General features: G+C 35.9%; 1 protein-coding gene across 1 annotated transcript in view; it reads left to right on the forward strand.

The window, feature by feature from the left end:
- LOC133518849 (homeobox protein dve-1) overlaps positions 1–24,197 on the forward strand; it is a 99,947-nt gene that overhangs the window by 69,957 nt on the left and 5,793 nt on the right. The window contains exons 3-4 of the mRNA XM_061852590.1: positions 20,306–20,494; positions 21,137–21,366. Of these exons, the coding sequence (XP_061708574.1) occupies positions 20,306–20,494; positions 21,137–21,366 (419 nt within the window). The remainder of the gene's footprint in view (positions 1–20,305; positions 20,495–21,136; positions 21,367–24,197) is intronic.

The raw sequence follows: 24,197 nt of genomic DNA on the forward strand, positions 1-24,197 counted from the left end.
TTACAAGTATGTATTTAAACATGACTAAGCTACGTTCAATACAAAAAATACATACGTTTCCTCAATGGAACTTTATCTGACCGGACTGAAACCGATAATCCGGAATAAAATATTTATTCCGGATTGTCGGTTAATTTATATCCACATGACGAGCCGTAAGCCTATCTAACTCGTAACATAAAACAATGAAATCAGCTGTTTTTCCACATATTATAAAAATATGGGATATGCCCGATTCTTCACTCAAGGAAATTTCAGTGAACTTTGACTCATCATCCACGTATTATTTATGTCGTATTCATTTTCCAGTTAATCCATAAACAAGTTTGCGTGCTTACGGGTCCCTGCGTTTAAGCGATTATTTTAATCTCTTAAAGCACATTTCTTTTGTTGAACCCCACTCGTGATACCCTAATCCGTTGTGACAAAAGCCAATATATGTATACTTTGTCCAATTCACGGATTTTGATTTTTTGTATAAATTATCCGAAATGAGTTGTGATTCCCGCATGTCGGTATAATGTATGGGAATTTTTATACTTGTTTGTCTATCTCAGATTTCTTATGTCAAGTGAATGACATTTAAAAGGTAACGCCAGCATATTTACGCCAAGTACTTTTAATCCCTAATATATTAAGTAAATTAAGTTAGTTCTTTAACTTTTTTTTATTTTGCATAAAAATACATATGACAAGAAATATAACATCTGTATAAAATTAAAAAAAAAAAAACTTTAAAACCATGTTACGTACATTCATAGGCAATGTACTTACTTAAATAGGAATCTGCATAGGCCAGCCTTGGACTGAAATAATATAAATTCCCATATTAACTTACACTGTCATCATCAGCGAATTTTCCTAATAGAATTATCCGATTACGCGAGTATCGAGTCGTGGATTTTTGTCCGGCTGCTCGTTATGTTGGATATAAATATTTTATTCCGGATTAAGGCCCACGTCATCCCGAGCGGACTACAAAAGATAAGCCCGACCCGATTAAGTACTCCTATCGTGTTTTTGTATATATGTATACATTGATCGCTTTATTACAATGGAATAAAGTACAAAATTGTACATATAATTATTATTATTGCTCTACGTCAGGGTGCAAAAAAAATATACTTTCGGATTCTGATGTTAAAAACATTTAAGTACTACCACCTGACCTCATTCCGTTAAACTGAGAATTCTTAACCGATTATTTACATTTCCAAAGCTAAATAATCTTTCTTACTAAACCATTGGAATAAATATAAAAAGTTATTGTTCTTATATCCTGTCTTATCAGCGAAGCAAGAGGCATAGCGCTTGAGGATTAAAAAAGCGTCCCCGCGTTACGAAAAGTGGCGGGGAGACAGAAGAAGAAGATTGCTGTATACCATGGTATACCGTTGTATAGAATATGGGTGGATGCAGGACATTTTAAGCACCTCACCGGCAGTAGAACTAGGAATGCTAAGCCGCTGGGGTGCTCAAAATGACCTGCACATGCCCATATTCTTGTAAAAATAAAGTTGTGTTCAGCTAATTTTCAAAACCTCGCTCGCTTAGTATCAAGCAGATTCCTGCTGACTATATAAATAAGTGATCCGGTAATTAAGTAAGTAAGTTCGTATTCATTAAACTAACTTGTGTTTGATATTTATTCATTTTCCAGGGAAGCACTCGAAAAATTCAGATCAAACGACAGCAATAACACCTTTTCCATACCAAATATTTTGTTTTGTTTACCACCGGTTTGATGTATGCCCCCATCACGACACGACTTATCCAATAAGGTTAATGCTCCCCCTAAACGTGTGTGATACATTAGATAAATTATCTGTACCAATGATATTAATATACAGCAGCATTGAGTGTGTCGGTTTCAATAACAAGAGTAAGAATAGTTATTCAAAGAAAAAAGAAATGCTTGGCAGATATAGGTATCAAATAAAACAAGCTAAGTTTATGCGTGACTAGCAGTTATCGTACCTCGCGATATGAATACCTCTTAAAAAAACTGTAATAGTAAAGAAACGCGGCAATACAAAGCGTAACGTGATATGATCCATATATCTAATTGTAGGACCTCAACAATACATCGATCGCCATGGCTGACTTTTAAAACAATACAAATTAAGTAGATAAAACTCGACATATAGAATCTAACAAAAATCATTAAACCTCTCGCAATTTCATTAGAAACACGAAAATTTAGAACTATCCCCAGCGCCTTATCTTTCTTATTAGAGACATCCCAATAGCGATCATCCGGCGTTTATGACGTCACGAAACCCAGCAATGCAAACACGAAACTCATCGAACATTAGTGTAGTATGATTGTATGTCGTATGAAAGGCTGTCCGTAAAGCCGGGCCGCCACTCGTTCCGCTCGTGCGCTCGCTTAAGCCAGATTTCAATAGAGTATAATCTCGTCCTAATGAATCTCCAATCCGGATTACCAAGGGCCCCTATAATGGTTGAATGACGTCCACTGCAAACGAGCGGGGCTTAGTTTAGAAAAACTTTGATTAGTCTACAGATTTTGTGGTCTGATTCGCCGGTCGTTGTGGTTTCGAAGCGTTATCATTGCCTAAAATAAGAATAAGTTCTAGTTCGGGAACTGCTTTTTTAGTTCAGGTTAATTAATTATTCTTACGTTAAACGTCAATGTAATCAAAGTAACGTTCAGGAACATCCATTTCGTACACAATTATGTCTTAATGCGGACGTCTGATTCCATCCAATAAATTGTTAGGAGCGCGCCACACTAGGCTAATCCCATTGGCGGGCATTAGAACGGCTTTGTGTGGACAGATCGCACGCCGAAATTACCTAGCAATTGGTAGCCGAGCCGAATTGCCTGCGGGCTCAGCCTAAATCGGCTGCAGACACTTTTATTGCCCCGGCGAAATCCCGCTGACCCGAGCTCGAGCGGATCCCGGCCGCTTTATCCCGGGCCCGCTTAATCCCGGATTTGACGTCGCTTAATCCCAACTCGTGTAGGATATCGCGTCGACACAGGCGCTCCCGTACCGCACTCGTGTCTACTCTTATATTGATTTCGGATTTTATCGTGCAACACATCTTCAATGGACTCGCAAAAAATGACGCAGGTAACTCTCCCGTTACGGGGGGATTATCTCTGCACTTCAGAGACCCACTCCCAACGTAAAATAATACACTTTGTTCTGATTGAATAATTCAATCGTGACAAAAGTAATCCATAACTATCACCGTGACACAGGCCTACACGACGTGAAATGCATCGCTTTCGGATATTTGAGCTCAATGATATAAAATTGTATGGAAAAAATGAGCAGATTAATTTGTATTTTCATTGGATGCGTTATGCGAAAAATTGAGCGGCCAGGAAGCAAATGAAAATGATTGCCTCGTATTAATATTTTCGTGGATTGTCATTTATAAAATGCACCGCAAAAATTCAATTGATTACTATAACAAGCTCCAACTTACTAGTGTCATCATCAAATTGAAATGAATGGCATTCTCTTAATGAGATAATTTTTAACAATTTAGAAAATGCTCTTGATAAATGCTAGTAAAATAATGTGAGTAGCGCTGATCGGATTTGGCAAAATACATAATTATATTTCGCGTTTAGAAGCTCAAATTATAACTGATGGCAAAGTGAATAGTCGCTTATTTCCCAATTTAATGAGGATTACAGTTCTGGTGCATTTAAAGCACTTCGCGCGGTTAAAATTAATTACTAAATCGGGTCTGTCTGCGATTCATTTCAAAGCCTAACGTGCATAGAGAATTAGAAGCGGGGTGGGTGATTCAGTACGAGGCTTGGTCTATGTCGTTTATTGTAAATAAATACCTACTTGCGGTTATTCGTACGACACTCCGTTACGTAATATAATTTTAAATGTTTGTAATGTGAACTTATTGCATCGATTGATATTATATTTTTTTCGTATTTTGAAAAGTAAGAACATGTTAGCTTTACAAATGAAGTGTCACAGTACATACACTCATTATATTTTAGCCCCAAATAAGCAAATGAGGGTTCTATCGTCAATTCAAATGAGTATCCGAGATCGCTAATGACCGCACACAGCCACAACTAAACATTAGGACAATTTAGGCGATAATGCCACTAAGCCCGCGTTCACACTAGCGGGAATTACTGCCACTGTTAATTAGTCGTGTGGCTGCGGCCTAACGCGGGCTTTTAACTTTTCAAATGCATTCATTAACTGTACTAAATGCATTGATTGAGAAATTTCATCATTTGCCGCCACTAATATAGGTTTAGCGGATTAATTATTTAGCCTAAAGCTGTAATTTTAAGCCTGGCTTTGTGAATGTTATTCCAAACTAATTGCAATTTCATTAGTACGTTTCAAATACGAGTAATAATGTTATTTTAAGGTTTGCGCTTGAAGTGATCCATAATTATTGGTAGATAAATGGCATTAAGTAGATTAAGTAGTACATACAATGAAAAAAATAGTAAAGACAGAGAGAGCGCTTCTTTGAAGTATAGTTAGTGTCATCCACGATGACGCACAGATTTGTCAAATCTAACCTTTAGTAACATGACAATACGAGTCAAAAACGCGTCTTCGTGAATGACACGATCTATACAATCAAAAGCAAATACCAATACGAATAATTACAATTAATATTTAAAAAAATTGGTCGTCTACCTTGTTGTACCTTTCTCTTGAGAGTGAGTCCCTGATTTGAAACCTCATAAGGTAAATTTATTCTTCCCATGAATTCAATGGCTTTAGTGATCAATGGTCTATATGTAGTGAACACATTACAGACATAAACATAATATAACTGGTATATTTTAATAGTTGTACACAGCGGGTTACAGAAGCCCCACCGGCGAGCAACAAGCGTCTTGCGGCGGAGGATCCGGGATTAGGCCAGCTTTAGCTACTAGCTATAGACCTGAGAATAATGAGAGAAAACTGGTTCGGTTTTACTAGGTTTAATTTAATTCTATTAAATAAATAAAATATTTATAATCTATGGTGCTAAAAAACTGTATCATTTTTAAAATCCTGTGATATAAGTGTTATAGTTGTATGTAATTTTTACAGCAAACAACGCTATTATATATTAAATCAATATAAATTTAGGAAACGCATAAGATTTTGAATTATAATGAATTGGAAACGAATAGAATAATAGAGCTTCACGCTACGTCGTAGCGGGTCTACGTAACCGAACGTAGCGGTCGCGTGAGAATCTAAATATGTACTCACCGTTCTATATCGCAGCATATGGAAATGCTGATTTATCTGTAAGAAAATATTATAGAATTAGTACAATTAAAAAAATATTTTTCCGTACATTTGGATAATTTGAGTGTACAATTTACCTTAAAACCTTATGTTTTTTTCTGTGAAAATAACTCATATCATATTTCGGATTAGGTTACATATCGTGGCATACAGTCGTGTTACCTTACAATTTGAATATATTTCTACGCGAAGTCCGTGATCAAGGCATCCAAAGTTACCTACGCATAATAAATATCGTAATGTATCGTGTTTCAACTTACATTGAATGAAGCAGTTTAATTATTGTTTCTTCCTATGTTCATCTGTGGGTTTTCTATATACTTGATCTGTATTTAGATTTGGTAATCATTGTAAGACGCTACCGGCTTAGCAGTGTTCCAATGGTTTGTATCCTCTTAAGACAGTCCAGCCGCCTGCGTAAACCGACGCAGGATTTACTTAACCATTCGCATAGATGCAGATTAATTATTAATGGACGACCCACCGGCAGATTTGGCCCAGACGCTCTCCGATTTCTCTCATGCAAACTACTCGTCTTAACGCTAAATTAGCCTTCAAACTAAAATATTTACAAATGCTTCCTACAGCCGAAGCATTAAGGTTGTCTTTGGCTTGCTTGAATTATTTAAAGGTCCTTTGTCTTGGTTGTCCGGTAAATATAGGGGTTTGCGATGACCACCTTGTCATGGGCGAGCTTTACTCCAAATCTACGTTGCATCTTTGGCGCTTAATCGCTTAAGCTTGCCCGCCTAGACTGCCGGACCCAATAATGAATATCTATAAATTGTTAGTTGCATGTTTACTTTGAATCTTGCCTATCAAACTGTTATTAGGTTAGAAACCTAATTAACTCTGGTGTTGCACGTGTGTTTATATTCTTATAATGCAATACGAGTAGTATTATTATGTCTATATTGTCTATTCCTCATAACAGCACTTGCGCTTTAAAATCGCTATAACGTTACTGCGATAAATGGCTACCAACTTAACAAAATCAGAATACAGTTTCAAATTAAGTGTATTGCTGCCAACTTACATAGTAGAAACAATTGCTTCATAAGTCAGAAACACGCATGTGACACCCGTAATACAGCAACAATACCCATAGACTACGAAGACCGCTTAGCGTTTCTTGTTAGTCTCCATAGGTTAATGTGGCCAAAATCGAGAAAAAACTGTCCAAGAATTGAATTTATGTAGCAAGGAGCAAGTACCTGGGCCTCATGAGTTACGAGAAAGTGTCGCTGACCGGCCGGGCCGCGCCGGGGCGGGCGCGTAAGAAGGTTTGCTCGTGTATCTTAGCTGTATACTTTTGGTTTTTCTACTATTATTCTAGTATTACATATTTTGGTTGACTCGTAGGAAAAGTATTGTATGCAACGTTGTATAAGTAGGTCAAAAATGCTCGAAGCGTATTCCTTTACAATGTGCGCCTACGCCTTCGGCTCCGGCTCACATTGTAACTCACGCCACTTGTGTTTTTTGACCCTTCTTATACAACGGTTGCATAAAATACTATTATGAAGTTGAAAAGCGAACTTTAAGGGATTGATCTAATTGGTACTCACTATTATGTAGCTCTATTCAATACAATATTATTACGGGTCTGTTTGACAATGACTAGGCTTGGACCACAAATAGATACTTAACCATGCAATGAATTATTTTCTAAAATAATAAGAAGAAAGACTCCTAAAAAGATGAATGCGGCTCTAGTTTTGCTTTTAGAGGGCTTATGATTTTGATTTTAATGAATGTTCAATAAATAAATAATGACATCATAAATCTAAGAGCCTTTTACGTGAAACCAGAGGTTTATTTGTAATTATAATTAAAACAAGTACAATAGCAAAACTGATAATAAACTACTACTAAAATTAACTATGAACTAAAAAAAATATAATAATAATAAAATTTAAACTCACCTATCTTAGGTCCCTTATTTAGGTTAGGTAAAGAGCCTTTTTGACTCGCCAAATTGACAAATAATGACGAAGCTATCTTGTTTTTTATCAGTTTTAAGATTCAGATAAATCTTCCACCGTACAGTGATTTCACCATCTTGACTCATTAGTCATAACATGATCATAATATTAGTAAGAAAAACTTAATTTTTAATTAAATCTCATAGTCTGTTGGTGGCAAGTTGAATTTACTTCCTGAGCCGCGCATTTTCTTACTTAGTATTACTCGTACAAAGTGAATGTGAGCGACGTTAGTCTTCCCCCATATCAAGTTATGCGTACATGTCGTTATAATCCTTAAGGCGTAGCAAAGCACATAATGTGAGGAACCTTCTTAACCTAACAGGATTATCGGCGGAGGCAGTTTCAGGGCCGGATCACACATTACTGGCGCGGCTAAGGCACAGATTTTATTACACAAATGAGATTAATGTTTAAACGCACTGCGTGTTATGTTGAGTAGGCTTCGCAAACACACCTACACATTTCGATGCTAATACCACTTAGGGAATGGATTTGTTTAAATGAATACATGACATCAAATAGTTAGTATGTATTGGTTGTGTATCGAAAATTTCTGTGACAAACTGATACACTGAGAGGTCCATTATGTGTATAATTTCCCAATTTTTCACTAAACACAAAAAAGGTGAAAAATTATGAGCGCTTCATAAAAACAAATAATTAGTGAAATCTAAGTAATAGGCACTTGAAGAACTTAAATCAAAAAGTCCAATCATTATTATTTCAATACACAGCAAAAATGATATATAACCTATGTATGACAAATAAAATTAGGTTACCGCTACTACACATAAACACTCTACAAACACAAGAGCGATGTATCCGGCGACGTGAAACGTGTTCGAACTCGCGGGGCGTGTCAATTAAAACGAAAACAAACGTCTCTTCAAAAAGGCCATTTGTAACACTGAGACAATCGCAGCCGCGGGCGTAACTGACAAACGACGGAGCGATAGCGACGTCTAAACCGAGCTTTTGAACTTCTTTGACGAGTCGATAATGTGGAGAGTACACGAAGAGGAGTAACGCCATGTTTTAGAATAGCGTGTGCCAGTTTGACATGACAACTATGGACTGATTTGCTCAATGATCGGTTACTGTCACTGCCTTACTTTGACATTGACAGCAACTTAATCAAATCATTATAAATGTACTTCTGTATAAAACACATGGGCAAAACATTTATTCTAAGCATACAAATGATTTTGACATAATTTGACTAGGCTAAACCGGTTGATAAATTTTGTAGTTTGCTTGAAAACGTGTTTCTTAATTGTGGATGTGGAAACCAAACTTATTTATTTCATTCATAAACCAGTTTATCTAATACTCAAAAATTTGAATCATGCCCGCCCTTCGTGTGTTCCGCACCTAACCCGCGCTTTTGAATTTCTTTGACGAGTCGATAAGCGCTGTCTAACGCTCGATCCTTCGCAGGACTTTGAATCTTATGCTCATACTAATAAAGTTGATACAGCTTTTTAACACAGAGAGACTTGTAGGGGGTTGTTTACAATGGCTGTTTAGCAAGTTTTGTAACCCGTAAGTGGGTGAATGTGTTAGATCGATGCGACATCGGTGTGAATGCGGACTGAGATAATGGTGACGTTTCCTTGGCGCTTTTAATTACACGGGTCGGTGTTGATTTTAATTAGCTGTTACACGGAGTTAGGATATAACTGGGTTGTCATTTGTTTCAGATTCTGATAGACTATGGGGAATTATTAGGTATGATTTGCTGAGTTTGTTTTAAAACAAAATATTGACTGAAATTAGTACCCTTTATTTACTGGGTAGTTCTTACTACACTGAGTAACATGTAGATAATTGTCTTTTCTGTGAGTATTTATGCGATATATAAAACATAGATTGTACTCCCCAAACGATGACACTTGTGTTCAAGAACTTTAAAAAATGATGGCAGTGTTTAGACGTCCTATTTCTCCATATAAATTAAATATTATGTTCAATGTAATTGACGTTGCTTGTCACGCTTTAAACAACAAAATTCGCAGTACATTGCGTCTTGAAGTCAACTTTAAAAAGTACCTACAAAATTATTTTTTAAAAGTCGAACGGATGTTGGTTAACTTGAGGGCTAACTGCCTACAGTTTAATTTTTTGCTCCTATTACCAGGCTCCACACGGTACATTTCCGAGTAGGTAAAATTTATATTATTAAGAACTATAATTTCTTTCTTTCTTTTCTATCTTTTTACAGAGCTGTGCCAATAAAGAGTATTGTATCTATCTATGTCGAAGCTCTATATCTAAAAAATGATGAAAATATCAGGCTAAAATAATTCAGTGAAAATAAAAATGCACAAGATTCGTACAGTATTTTTTTATGTTACTTACTGTAAAACCTAACACCTGTGCAAAACAAATTGAAATATGCCAAGACGTCAGCACTGCCGTTTCATTCATTCATGTTCATTACGTTGTTGACGTTATGTAGAACATTTGACGGGTGTGGTTTATTAATTAAAACCGACGGCACGCCCTTTGACAGCTGTAACGTCTTAACAATTATTGTTAGCGTTATCTCGCCCCATTGTGGCTTGTTAAACGGGGATGGCTATAACTACGCGACTTGCGCGATTGTTGCGTATCAAATGGTTTATCGGGTTGTTCATTCATTCAAAATATACGTAGATATACCAATGTTTCCTTCATTCTCTATAGATCTAACCAGCAGATCCAAGATAGATCGGGTGAGATTTTTTTATTCGCTAGATCCAACTTCGGGCCGATGGATCCAATGAGAACTTGTGTTAGCAATAGATACTGCTCAAATTGTCAAAGATCCGTTATAAGGAATTTATACTATACCCCTATTAGTCTTAGACTCAGCTACCATACCAGACACATGTACATATTTGTGATGTAAACCTATGTTGATAAGTTGCACGAGCCGTGCGTAGTAAATATAAGGGTTTGTCCATGATTAAATACTATTGCAATTGTAATTTAAAAAAAATATTTAGTTCTTGTTTTCTACCAGATACAGAAATAAAGATAATTGTATTTTTTTCTCAATTTACTCTTTTTACATTTAATTTATTTACCGACCAGGAATAAACTTACATATGGATATCAATTCCTTTCTCTATTTTTTATACTTACTCGTATCTATCGAAGAATCTTAAGTAAAATTCAATTTTAATTTCAAAGTAAAACTCCCGTTTAAGTAAAGGTTTAAAGCGAAGAATAAGGAAAGACGCTAGGTTTTATGCCTAAGCCCTGGCAGCTAAGACCTAGAGTCAGGTTACCTTCCGAGACGGTCAGTTGATACCTACATGGCTTAACCTATTTGTATGGAGCTCAGTTGTTAGGTTACGCGGCGTAGAGATTAGTTTTCTGTGTTTATTTCTATTTTATAGTTTATTTTTTTGATGACTGCTTTAGTGTAGTCGGTTTTGACCAACTAATCTTTGATAGTTTATTTCTGACAAGGCAAGGGTCCTCGATTTGAATTTCGTTAAGGGCATTAATTTTGGCGATAAATATAAATATTTGTATTAGAGACAGATGATAGTATAACTGATCTACATTTATAATTACGTACCTACAATGCAGCCACATACATAAGTAACTATTTGAACTGAACTTTATTAATCGTTGGATCAAGTTAAACTTATATAGAGATAATTTTATATCTTTATATAGTTACATACAATTTTGATCTACAGTCATAATTTATTCTATTAAATACTAGTGGCTCTGTGAACTTTAGATCTTGCGAACCCCCATGGCTCCGCCATGTTGAAAAAAATCCGAAAACTGAATTGATACAAAAATTATATTTAATTCTTGAATTCACGCCTGTGTGTGTGTGTAGAGACACGCCTGTGAAATCTATGAAATCATGTTTGTGCAAACTAAAATGGTGACTCGATTAATTATAAAATTTATTTTACAAATCAATAGCAGAATAAACCATGGTCTTCAAATTTAATTTACTGGAAAAAAATAAGCACTTTCAAAATAAGGTTATTGTCTGTAAATATAGCATCAATGTCTTATTTTCAGGAAAGTAATTAAGACATAGATACCTTACTCGTACAACTCTTCACAAAGTACGAGTAAGTCTAAACTGCCTTGAAAACAATTCTACAATATACCTACTTTTTTCTTAGTGCACGTAAACAAAACCTAATTCAGAATTGAAATCAAGTTAGCCAGTGGACAGTGGCCGTGGCTAACCTACGGCTCCTCGCTAATCCCCTTACCTCCAACTTTCACCTGGCTGCCGGACTAATGCCGTCCAAACAATGGAAACACCGACAAGACAGTCTTACCTGCTTAATTGAGATATATTGAGTTAACGTTTACGTTTATGCAAGGTTTTATGATGCGCTGTAAAATGTAGGTAGTGAGGTACAGTAGCGTTTGGAAATTAAGTCAAAATGCAGGAAGGCAATAAAAGATTAGCAAACAGGGCCGCAAGGCTCCCATCCGCAGGCTGCCAGGAGACCGTTACCAAAGCTAGAGTGTAACCATTTTTGAAGTTTTCATATACTATTGCTTTTTAGAAAATGATTGCAACGAATTCATGTCTTTCTCCTCTTCCTCCTGCCCTTATCCCACGTCATGTGGGGTCGGCACAACATGTTCTTCTCTTCCATTCTCCTCTATCTTTCGTCACCTCAGCACTCACTCCTTTCTTTCTCATATCCTCTTTCACACAATCCATCCATCGTTTTTTAGGTCTACCATCCGCTCTCCGTCCATCTTTCTTTCACTTCATGTCTTTATAAAGTAATAATAGGCCAGTTCGAGTTTTAGTTATTCGATCTGTTTCCGATATGATACTGATCTGCCAGTGTCAAAACTGATATTTCTTGAACCAAAAATTTCACGTTTGATGCAGACAGATCAGTATCAAATCGGAAACAGATCTAATAACAAAAAAAAAACCCAAATTGGCCTGTAATATTACAATAATGATTTAAATGCAAAACGTCACTTATCTCTTAAATAATAAAGAACAAGTAAGTAGTAAGTATAACTGGTTAGCGCTGATTGATTAGCACGTTATTATTTCGGAGATTAGCAAAGGAAAATTTTAATAATAATATTTCGATATTATGATATGATATTCCGTACATAAGTTCCGAAAAACTCATTGTTACGAGCCAGGATTTGAACCTGCGACCTCCGGATTGAAAGTCGGACGTCATATCCACTCGGCCACAACCGCTTGGAAATTTTTATTACTTTTTATTTAAATCAGTATATTGACAATTCTATGATAACTTCCAGACTCGTAGCCCAACCTAACCACGCATGTTGGCCATGTAATCGGCTTGACAATAGCTTGTGGATTTGCGTGTTTGCTAAATGCTATTCGTGAGCGATGATCTAGTTAGATCGGTGCGTGACGGATGCTGAAACCTAGCAAATTCCACCGCGACATTAAACCTATTCGATTATGTGTCATGTGAGGTAATGGCGAGTAATTATATACCACGAGAACTGCTGGGCCAAGGTCTCTAATTTAATTCTGAAAAGCTTTTAAACTATAGTTTAACCTACGTCAGTGGAAGATCAATTAAAGAAGATATAACGATCAGGGGCGATGGGCGATGAGGGGAGAAGACGATGATGAATTCAAATGATGCGTACCATGTTGTTCCATGAAACCCGAATAGCAAGGAATGTTCCTGTTCCTGGTTATACGCCATGTGGTTGTGGCATAAAATAACATGTAATATAACAACATATCCCTATTCAAAATATATTTTTGGAACGAAGTACCTTATCAGACGGTTGGCGGATGATGGGGGCTAGGCGAAAAAAAGTGTAGGGTCTTTCCGTCACGGTCACGGCTCTCTTTTGTTTAAGTTCTTTCTCAAGAATAAATAGCCTAATTTCACTGACTTAGATATACTTAGTGCCGCAGGTAGCAAACAGCCGCTTACAAACAGGTGGTAACAGCGACGATCCGGATTCGATCCCCAGACGTGTATGCAGATATTACTTTTTGTATTGCTTTTGCACGTGAATTTCATATTTTTGATTGACTAAGCGAGTGTGAAGCTCGAGCTAAGCGTACCAGTGTCAGCTTTTACAAAAATGTGTTCTTAGGTTTATTGTTCTCGCTCCCTTTAAGTCGCATTTCTAAACTGATTTATGAAATTTTATGAGCAGTTCAGTTAACAATTACTTTGTCGATTAAGATTTTTTTTTTGTATTTGGCAATCAATAATACACTGCGTTTATCAATAATAAATACATCGTTCCAACCGAGTGTTCCACGACACTCACACACTTTTTCTTTAAATAACAAATATCTCTGTTTTCCATTATTTTTCAAATTGAAAATAACAATTTCAGTATATTACAAAAAAAACTTTATCATTTGCGAATCATTTTCCCTGTTCTTGTGGTATTAGGTACGTGCTTATAAATTATTGTTTAATCTCGCTACATGTGATAACATCTGTTAAGGCGTTAATAATTAGGTAGCGACTTGACTGCTCATACGAGTATAATACGAGACGTAATAGCCGTGTAACGATGGCAAAAGAAGCTCATTAAGAGCATATTAAGGAGTGCCAGAATCAGCGTGAAGCAGATCAAAATTCTAAGCACAGATTATGCGTGCTGGCTTTTAAAGCCTTTTTTTTAACAGAATGTAGCTATTTAGATATAAAAAAAAACATAAGTAATTATCGTCTCGCCTAAAGTTTCATATGAAAAAGTCCAAGTGAAACAAGTCAACTTTTCAGGAGAGTCAAAACAATATCGACACTTTGTTTGCCATTATTTCATGAACTATGTGGGCTAAGTATAAAATACCATTCTTTTGTATATTTAAAAAGGCTTGTTTATCTGCTATTCTGTATAAGTGAAATAAATTTATTAAATCCGACTTTTTTATTTCTCCTAATTAAACTGTACAAGAGAGGCATAAAGTCGTATTTGGACTTGTTTTCTCAACATTTACATTATTTTAGGCATAGGGTCTCAAGGTCCTGACACCTGACAATGTATCTACATGTTAGATGCATAGAGTACCACAAAATCTATTTCATTGCATCGGATTTATTAACTAAACAGAACTTTTATCCTAAATTAAATTTTATCAAGCAAACAACAAATAAACAAACAAACATTTATTCAGCAAATAGGCCACAGGGGCACTTTTACATGTCATTTTACAATAAATAACAAAATACAATTACAAATATGGAATCAATTAAATATTAGATACTTTATTAGAGATGTATACAGTCTCTAATTGTCGAATTATACAAAAAAAATATGATAAAATTACAAACAACAAAAACTAAAATTCTTTAGAGATTAAGTGTGATTAACAAAATGACCATTAAAATATCCTTAGAAATGTAAGGGTCTCCAAGGATTGAATTCTTATACAAATAATTAAGAGATGAAATTAACAAACAGACAAGAACCGAATGAAGTGTCTCACGTTAATGCCACTCAAAAGTAAAGTTACATAGGTACTTATAACATAACATGTTGCCCGTGTAAGCTTAAACAGACCTGTCTCCACAAACAGCATGCAGCACCCGTTCACGAGTATGACGCGTATCTCAGCCATCACAAGACTAGATTATTTAAAATCTCGCTATTTATATTGCTTGTGATGGCGGAGTACGAGTATAAGTTACCAAACTCGGGTAGTTTTTTCTCCAGGCGCCAATTTTGAAAGATGTTTTTTTATGAAATTCAGCATCTTAATCATATGAAAGTGTACCCTATTCTAATTATACTATACGACTATATTAACAAAGCATTTATAATTTAAGACGATCTCTCGAACAACTTGTATTATGGAAAAAATATATGAATCCTGAATTTTAACTTCTTTAAGATTTAATACTAAAATCATTTATTTACTATACCTACGGCAGAAACTGAAACTGATTTAACATTTCCTTTATGTAAAGAGCTTTCCTTCGAAAGCTCCCAAATTAAGCTCATTCTATTCTGGAGAAGTTAGCTTCGGATGAGACTTTTAGCAGAATACTTATGCTAACTCCGCGTTAAGTACACACGTCTCACAGTTCATTGTTAATTCCCTGAGATTGGTTCAAGTCGCTGGAAGGGACTAGCTTCCGGCTTATGTAAATTTCTCTAACACTTTGGAGGTATGTTTCTTGAATGAAAATACTAGAACCTATTAATAAAATCAGTACTTTTAAAAATAGAATTACCTATTTAGTTTTAAGAATATGTTATTTTCACCACACTGGTCTCATTTATGGAGTCAACGAATGCTCGGCTGCTGATGCACCAACAGCAACACACTTAACTGCCCACCGGTGGACTCTGTGTTTTTTAAATAAGGTTTATGAAATGTTGGTTTACAGTGTAGCCAGTGGTACAGATAGGTACTTGTTTTTGGGTCTAAGATATGTTATAAGAAATATTATCTACCCTCATCTGTTATTGCAAATAGGTTGCCTAGTATAATTGCGTACGGACAGTTTTTTTTTACTTTGTTTGTTATTTATTCGTATGATACATCAAATGAAAGCTTATTTTATATATAATCTAACTGTAATGTTGGCAACCGCCTTATTAAAGTTCGTGCAATGTGTCAATGTGAATATTATCTATCATTTATTTCTTATCACAAATAAATAACATACGAGGGTAGATATTCCTTATAACGTATATCCTACGATGTTGTTAAAACAAAAGCCATAGGATCCGACTATCCCATCAAAATATAGAACTAAGCATTGATAGAACTAATCACGATATATTCCTTCAAAAAATGTATGATCTCGTACTTAGGCGGTAAGAAAGAGGCAAGACATGCCGCTTCCAGAGCTTTTATTGACGAAAACGTTTTAGGGCGGAAGCTCGCGAAAGCCCCAGCGAAAGGCGATGATTTGATTCCGTACATATCTGTTTAAGCTCCATCTAGCCCGCTGCTTGAGTTCATACGTTACTTTAACGTTGATGGACTTAGACGTACGCATTACACTTATACTCTGTATCTTTAGGTATTTAAATAAAAGTAAACAAACAATTTGTACATTTTCAGGTAGTTATAACATTTATAAAAACCAACCAACCAAATACAAAACCACCTGGATCTGTCACTAAACGAACTGACTTTAACCTACATTATTTGAATATGTAATGTTTTCATCTAACGTCAACTGACTTAAGGAGCCGTTTAAGGGTAGATTTTGTTTACTTTTATTTAAATATCTAAAGATACAGAGTATAGGTAAATTTATTTACGATGGCTGGAAGGCCTTTGAGCTAGATAATGAATAAAAATACTGATGTATTAAAATGTGTTATTTACCCGTGTTTAAACAAAAACCGTTAATTTTAACTAACCTAAAATTTTAAACAAAGTTTCTAAATTCGTAATATGCTTTAAAACATCAAATTTAATTAGACAAAAACAAATGTAAAACCTATAAAAGTCATTTTAAAAGACGGGTAGGTGAGTACATAATTATATATTTATCTTAATTACGTGGTAAATCCTACCGTTAGGTTGTCTTTCCACCAGAGATATGCTACGCTACGTTTCTATGGATGTATTTGATATCCACCAATCATGTTAAATCATAGCTTAATTGAACGCGTTTCCACCAGTAGTATGCTATGTAGACTAATGAACATGATTGGTGGATACCGACACATCCATAGCAACGTAGCGTAGCACATCTCTGGTGAAAAGGCACCCTTATACTCGTATCCTCAAACACTGCAACATGTGGTTGTACTTGAGGGTTGTGGTAAACTGGTAGTCAGACCACATGCCTCTGTAAAGAGAAATTTTGATTGTGTATAATGAAAAACGGAAGTCTCCCTTGGTTACTGATAATAATATATGTGAAGATATATTTTTATATTAATTTGACTTCAAGGTTAAAAATTCTCCTCGAAATTTAATCTCTCCTGATCTGTTTGACTCAATGGTTATGTTTGAATTAAGGCATTAAGCCCGCCATTTGTACATTTTCTTTATTTGTGTAATAAAATTTAAATAAATAAATACCATAATCAATCATATTGATTCCATTTATATAATTATGACATCTCAAATTAATCTCAAAGCATTTCATAACCATAAAATGCTGCCTGTTTTCATTTAATACGCGGGATGTTAAAAACTCGCTCCCGTAAATGGCTGAAACGCTTATTTTTCCACCGATTGTCGATAAGAATCTCGCGGTTGTATGTACAGATTTCCGCATGCGTGCTACTTGCAAGTACTACAGCGTTATGACACATTTAGTTTTAAGATAATTGTACACTTTTTATCTAGAACTTTTTGTAACTGAAATAATCTTCTTGTATGCTTTTTAAAGCTATGCAAAATTGTAAGTTGCTTTGCTCAGTTTAATAATAATTTCATTATCTTTGCTACATTTAAGTGTATTCTAGACATTTTAATGAGTTTATTATTTGTAAGGCGTAATAAGGCATTAAACAAACAAGTAATCTTAAAGGTTACGATTATAAAACCGTCACGTACTTTTACTTTTTTAAGGAAATATGTTTTTTTACTGATCTCAGTGCGATTTATATTGTAAATCGTTTTTCCTTGCTTGCCATACCGTAAAATATTACTTTTCCAGAGTTGGTTCGCCTTCACTTATAATTTTGACATCGACAAAAGTGCTCAGAGTAATTTTCATATGTTACCTACTAGCCGTCCCCACATATCTGCTGCACGGTCGCTAAGTAGCTAAGTACGAAGATTTCGTAAACTCCTACTTAGGCTCCGCACATTAAAAAGAGCGCATACATTTAAAATGTAATAAATATACACGGTGAAACACGGAACCCGAAAGATTTCAACCACAATAACCACGCATTTTTGAGGCCAAAAGAAGGAAAAAATATTATATGAGTTTATGAAAATTTCGCAAATATGTATATATATATATATATATATTCTGTTTGATTTTGTTTGATCATGAATACACTGTTAAAATCGTTCGGGGTCCTCGTGTATATCTTCTAAAATTAAATTCTAATTTTCTTAGAAGAAAGTAAAAAAAAAATATCTCGAACATTTAGTTTTTATGTTCTTGTTGAAACTGTTGACGAAGATAGGGTTTTTAAGCCTCCATATTTTACTACTTGATATGCTTTTGTACTTCAAAATTTTCTTAAGCTCCCTTAACTCTCGCAGTTTTAACTTTTTAACAGACCCAAATGTAATGGTTATTGGCTTTGCCTAAAGGTTGACTGGTAGGGAATGCCTCATGGCATTAAGTCCGCCTTTTGTACTATGAGGTTTTCTTTTGTGCAATACAGATTAAATAAAAAATAAATATGTGGTCGAATTGAACAAATGATGATGATGAAGCATCATGACTAGCTATATTGAAACGGACACCTATAATTGATTTACAAGGTTCTAGTGACATACATGAACTACATAGACGATTTTAATTATTAACAGAACTGTTATGAAGGAATAATTTAATTCCAAATGTTAATAAAATCAAAACAACTACAATGATATTTCACTAGTTACCCGCGAAAACGGCCAACTTAATTACCCATATTATAAAGTTAGTTAATACTGGTGAGCTCAGACCACCAGTTTCATATCCAAGGGATTTAACTGACCAAAGGACAGTCCCGAGCGGCGGGCGGTCCGCGACTAAACCTCAACTAATCCAAGCTCCATATTAAACCGTAGGTGCTAACCTGTGCGCCCTCGCTACATCACCCCGTCGTTGTCCCCCCCCCCCCCCCCCCCCCCCCCCCTTAAAGAACTTGATAGCGAAAACTATTGAAAGTTACTTTGCGCGATTAACCGCACCGAAATTTCGCTTATTTTACAGGTAAGCCGACACAACTTTAGGCCGTCGCACTATAGGTGTTATTAAGAGATTATTGTGTTATGAAATTTATAATTTCCCTTTAGGAGACGCGTTTTGGTGAACCCGATTTCAGGATGGTATTATGTAAATTCAATAACTGTGCGGCCTTTAACGACGGCCTTTGTTTTCAATTTGAACTATGTATTTGTATGTGCCGGATCGGTAATATACTTATGTTACACAATTATTCGAGTACCATGAAAAAGGCAAAAGAAGTAAAGGCTTTGATTGAAAATTCTGTGATTGTTTATCCTCTGCTATTAAAATAAGAATATTGAAGACGTCTTGGAGGAATAGAACGCTGAAAGCCTTCAATAAGGCTTCTTGCAGCACTTAGACGGCGCAGTAAAAAAGCGCATCGAAGCGGCAAAAACTATTTAATAACGCGCTAAAGAGGAATCCACGGTACAAAGAAAGACGGTAAAAGCATCGGTCCTCACAAAGCGATCACTCGGCGCCGAGGCTCGAAATATGCAAAGGATTAATTATTATTTTAACATTTCTCTTGCGTTTCGTCCGTCCTTTTTTGCGTCCGCGCAACTTAAAGGCAAGAAAGTTGCTAAATAATTAAGTCGCCTTCTTAACGACAGTATTTCGACGTCTACCTAAGTTGCTGATTTTTCATGGGGAGGAAGTTTTTCCTTAATATTTTGTGCCTAGCAGACTGTTTTATGCCGAGCGACATTAAGTCGTACGCGTCGGTGATCGGATTTTGTCAGACTGAAATGAATCGATAGTTACTTCTATGTGTTTGTACACGTGTACGGAACTTTATGTCGTTAGCTTTAGAAAAGGCTATCTGGAACCAAACGAATTCAAAACGCTATCCGTGAGCTCCATCATCCGGCACAAGATGGTCTAAAAAGCTCTTGAGTAGTTAAAGGGTCATTCTTAAAAGGACAACTACACAAAAGGTCCTTACGGGTCGAAGTGTATCCGCAAGACCTACTGAAACTATACCTACTGTAATTAGCTGACATAATATTATTTTGATACAAGCAGCATCCTTTTGTAAAGTGTTTCTTCAATTATTATAATTCACGCTTGCCTTCATTTGATATTTTGTAAAAAATATGGCATATATTACAAAAGAAAATTCACATCCAAGTTACTTAAAAATTGTGACTTATCACTCGTCGAAACTGCACGTTTCCGCAGAAACTGCATTAACAAAATTAACCAATCACTTTGTTTTCAGGTAAAACGCTGCCAGTACATTGCGTGGTGGAGGCGGTCTCGTCGCTGGAGGAGGGCGCGTGGCGGCGACGGTCAGTGGTGGAGACCGACAGCTACGTCATCATCCCCGCCGCCACGGCTTTCCACGAGCTGGTACCTGCGGCCATGATGAGGTTGGGGTACCCGCACGAACTCGCCGCTTCGGCCAAAGGTAATTCTCAAAGTCTTTGACTTATTTATCAAAAATCCAACCATCAAGATATAACTAACAATGAGAAAATAACGATAAATTGCTGATTTATTAATCGCTTTCCATCAAAGTCAACACTCTTTTACTTATATCCATCCAAATGGTACTATATATGTACTTCTTTACACTTGTTTCGAAGGAATTCAACTATAAATTGCTAGGGCGTATGCTTGATGTTATCATATTTCTCGTGTTCAAGCAAAACACTGTGCTTGTTTGCTTGTATGTATTTCATTATATTTGCAACAACTATTGACATGTGTAAACTTTATTATTTTCCTACTACCTGTTTCTAAAGTTTTCTCATCTTTATATCCTATATATCCTGCTACCCTAAGGTTGTCTGGAAAAGATCACTCACAGTGATAAGACCACCTGTTGCTACTTTCATTTACATTGTAAATCTGTTGTGGAATTTTTCTTTTGTGGTGCATAAAGTTTATTTACTTACCTACTAAAGGTTGTCTGATCTGTATGTTGCCTGTTATTACCTTTACTACTACTACTATTGTATATAATTGTTCAAAATAGCTAATAATCAAACCTATCCCTGGAGTCTTCAGCAGTCCTTTAAACCTTTTTAACCGACTATCTTCCACCCAGGTTCAGTGGTAATCAACAACTGGAAGCCGTTACCATTCGAGCGCATCTCCGACGGACCCCTGGCCACGGTCGGCGAGGTCTTGGGGGAGCTGACCACAGTGGCGACGCTCCGTATACAGCTGCTGCGGGCGCGGCAGACTCCGCTACAAGATATCAAGGACAAGCTGCTTAGATTACTGCTGGTGCAGAGCAGGCCGCTCTTGATGTCTTCTGGATGCCCTTTAGATGAGGTAAGTTTCTACTTAAGAAAGCTTTACAAAAATGATGAATTGCACAGAGGATGTAGACATTTTGTAAATAAAATAAAATGTAAAATATTACGAATATATTAAGATTGTATGTACTATCATGCCCATAAATTATTAAGATAGGAGAGTAGACAGGTAAAATAATAAACACATATCCCTATATGTGTTTATTATTTTACCTTATTATTTTATTTTTAGTATCCCTATACTGTATCTAACAATACACGGTTAATATAACAATTTGGACAACAAATATACTCCGCATCGTTATTAACCAATCCCCCCGAATTGAAACTTCGTATTTCCATACAAATCCCGCTTTGTATTCGCCAAAAACACCTGTCAAACCAAATTACGTCAACCGATCCGCATTAAAATCATCCCGATCTTCGTTGACAAAGCGATCGCGCCCGACTGGGCTAAACCAACATTCACAATGCTCGTTGGTAATGTTCTTTAAAGCCTGATTGTTACTTCGACCCCGGAACCTTACTCCCTTATTAGCTGTAGTACTATTGTTTACCATGTTTGAAAGCCGTACCTCCAAAACAATAACACGATGTGATATGTTTGCTGTGTTGATAATTTCAGTTCAGATTAAAATTCAAACATCTTTAATACCTTAAACATTTGCGCCATCAAAGTAAATTATACAAAGAGTCTGTCGAAAAAATGTACAAAATTTTATTTCCATATTAGTACAAGATCAGATTCAGAAGTATAAATTCATGAAAAAGAAACTTTTACGCATTGTTGCAATGTTACGCGCACTTCACTTCTTTGTCGATTCTTATTTTAGCATGAGTGTATCCAATTTCTTTTGTACCTAATTAATCTTGTCCTTAATTCATTCAAACAAATATCGAAAACAGCTCAGGCCAAGAATCTTGATACCATACCGATAAGCAGTTATTTGTTCCAAGTTTCTGCTGTCAATTTAAAAGGCAGGCTCACGAGGGCGATGGAGACAGATTATCAAACTCTCTGTTAAGTAGACGAGCGTACAATTTGGTAGGTCGTTATAATTTGCGAGGTTACGCTTAAGTCCTCTAATAAGGATGATCACTCGGGGGAGGAATTAAGGAAGCATTTGTTTTGATGTTCGCGGGCATTCCGCGGGTGTACAAAAGGAGAACACGGTTTATGCGAATTTTGATGTCATGATAATGAGGTACCTACGCCTTATTAGGAGATTTATCTTAACTTACTTTACTCGCATTATTTATTCTTATATTTTATTTGATGTAAGTAAACATTCTTTTTATCGAGCTTATTTTTTGTACAATAGTGTGTGCGTGATCAAGATTACGTTCAAGAATTATACGAAAAAAGTATATACCGAGTACATACATCATAACATTCATAACGGTTTTTCAAACTATTATAACTATTATCATTTTTTTTATATGAATTTAATTTTAATTTCACCCATAATTTCAAATAGTCCCAAGGATATCAATTAGCCCACAAACTACTTATAACAGTATCCAGTGATTTGAGGTTACATATAATTTCAGCTTAAGTATGTTCTATGTTAAACACACCATGCTACGCTCAAACAAATCAATAATAGCCTCCATTTTATTAACCGAACCTACTTATATTACTTTAAAAAGGTCTAAGGTAGTACCTACCCGCGTGTCTAAGTGAATTTACAGCCTAAATAACCTCAAAAGATATACGTATAGCAATTTGTCGTCGCGATGAGCACCTGCCTCACACGGGATCTTCATACATAATAAATTTAATTGAATCTCAGACTCATCCGCGCCTCGTGCAGCTTTATTATATTTTCTAAATATCCATGTTGCGAACGGGTTAGGGGGTGGAGGGGCCCTCGTCTTACCAACTTGAGCCGGCGAAAGAGGGTTAAAAGGAGTTTTAGATGTACGAACGCTTTTGATCTTATTAATACCATAAAATAATGCTTTATAATCTTATTAAACACGAGGTTAGCGCTCGACGCGCCCTCCTCCGGGCTTAACCGCTCGCGATTTCAATATAGCGTTCCCAGTGACACAGTCAAGTGGCCCATTTAGATTATTTGACTTTCGACGAAAACGTTACTTCAAGAGGATAGACATTTGAATTACTCTTTGCTAAAAATTAAAATAGCAGCTCATTATGAATTGTATTGCAACTGTTCCACAATATTTAAGGTCCGCGTAACTTAACATCCGAACGTTTCCCAGTAAAGTTGGCTGGATTTACATTGAGATAGATCAGATAGATGTTCTGTGGAAGTTTAACAAAAATTTGCCAATAAGTTTGCTAAATACCTACTCTTGAAGTTGGTACAAATGAGTCAAAGGCATCCCTAACTGGGCTAGATAATCAAAAACTCCGAAGTTAGTCAGTAGCTAAACGCGAGATGAACTCGGCTCTACGATATTATGGTAATTTATAGCATGGCAATTTGTGCCACTTCGATTTCAACTTCCAACAAAGTTTTGGACGCTTAAGGAATATTTTACCCAAAGGGTTTTTAAACAGAAGGGTCTATAGGGGATCAATTTTAACCTATAAATCTTTGTAAGGCACAAATTTTCAAAAATAATTTCGCTCTTGGTAAAATTTCTAACTACCTAATAAAGATACAACCAATAAAATCGCATGTTACACGTGAGTAGCGTAGCTAAACTAACGTGATATGCGATAAGAGTAAGCCTATTGTGTTCTAACTTGTACTAGTACATCAAGAAATGTTGACTGTCAACCGAATTACGTATTAGTCGGATTAGTTGTGACAGAGTTATCGCAGAGACGCCAGTTCTCGTAAATCTTACGAGTTGAAGACAATATCTGAAAGCAAA

The sequence above is a fragment of the Cydia pomonella genome, chromosome 6 (genome assembly GCF_033807575.1).
Source record: "Cydia pomonella isolate Wapato2018A chromosome 6, ilCydPomo1, whole genome shotgun sequence".
NCBI lineage: Eukaryota > Metazoa > Arthropoda > Insecta > Lepidoptera > Tortricidae > Cydia > Cydia pomonella.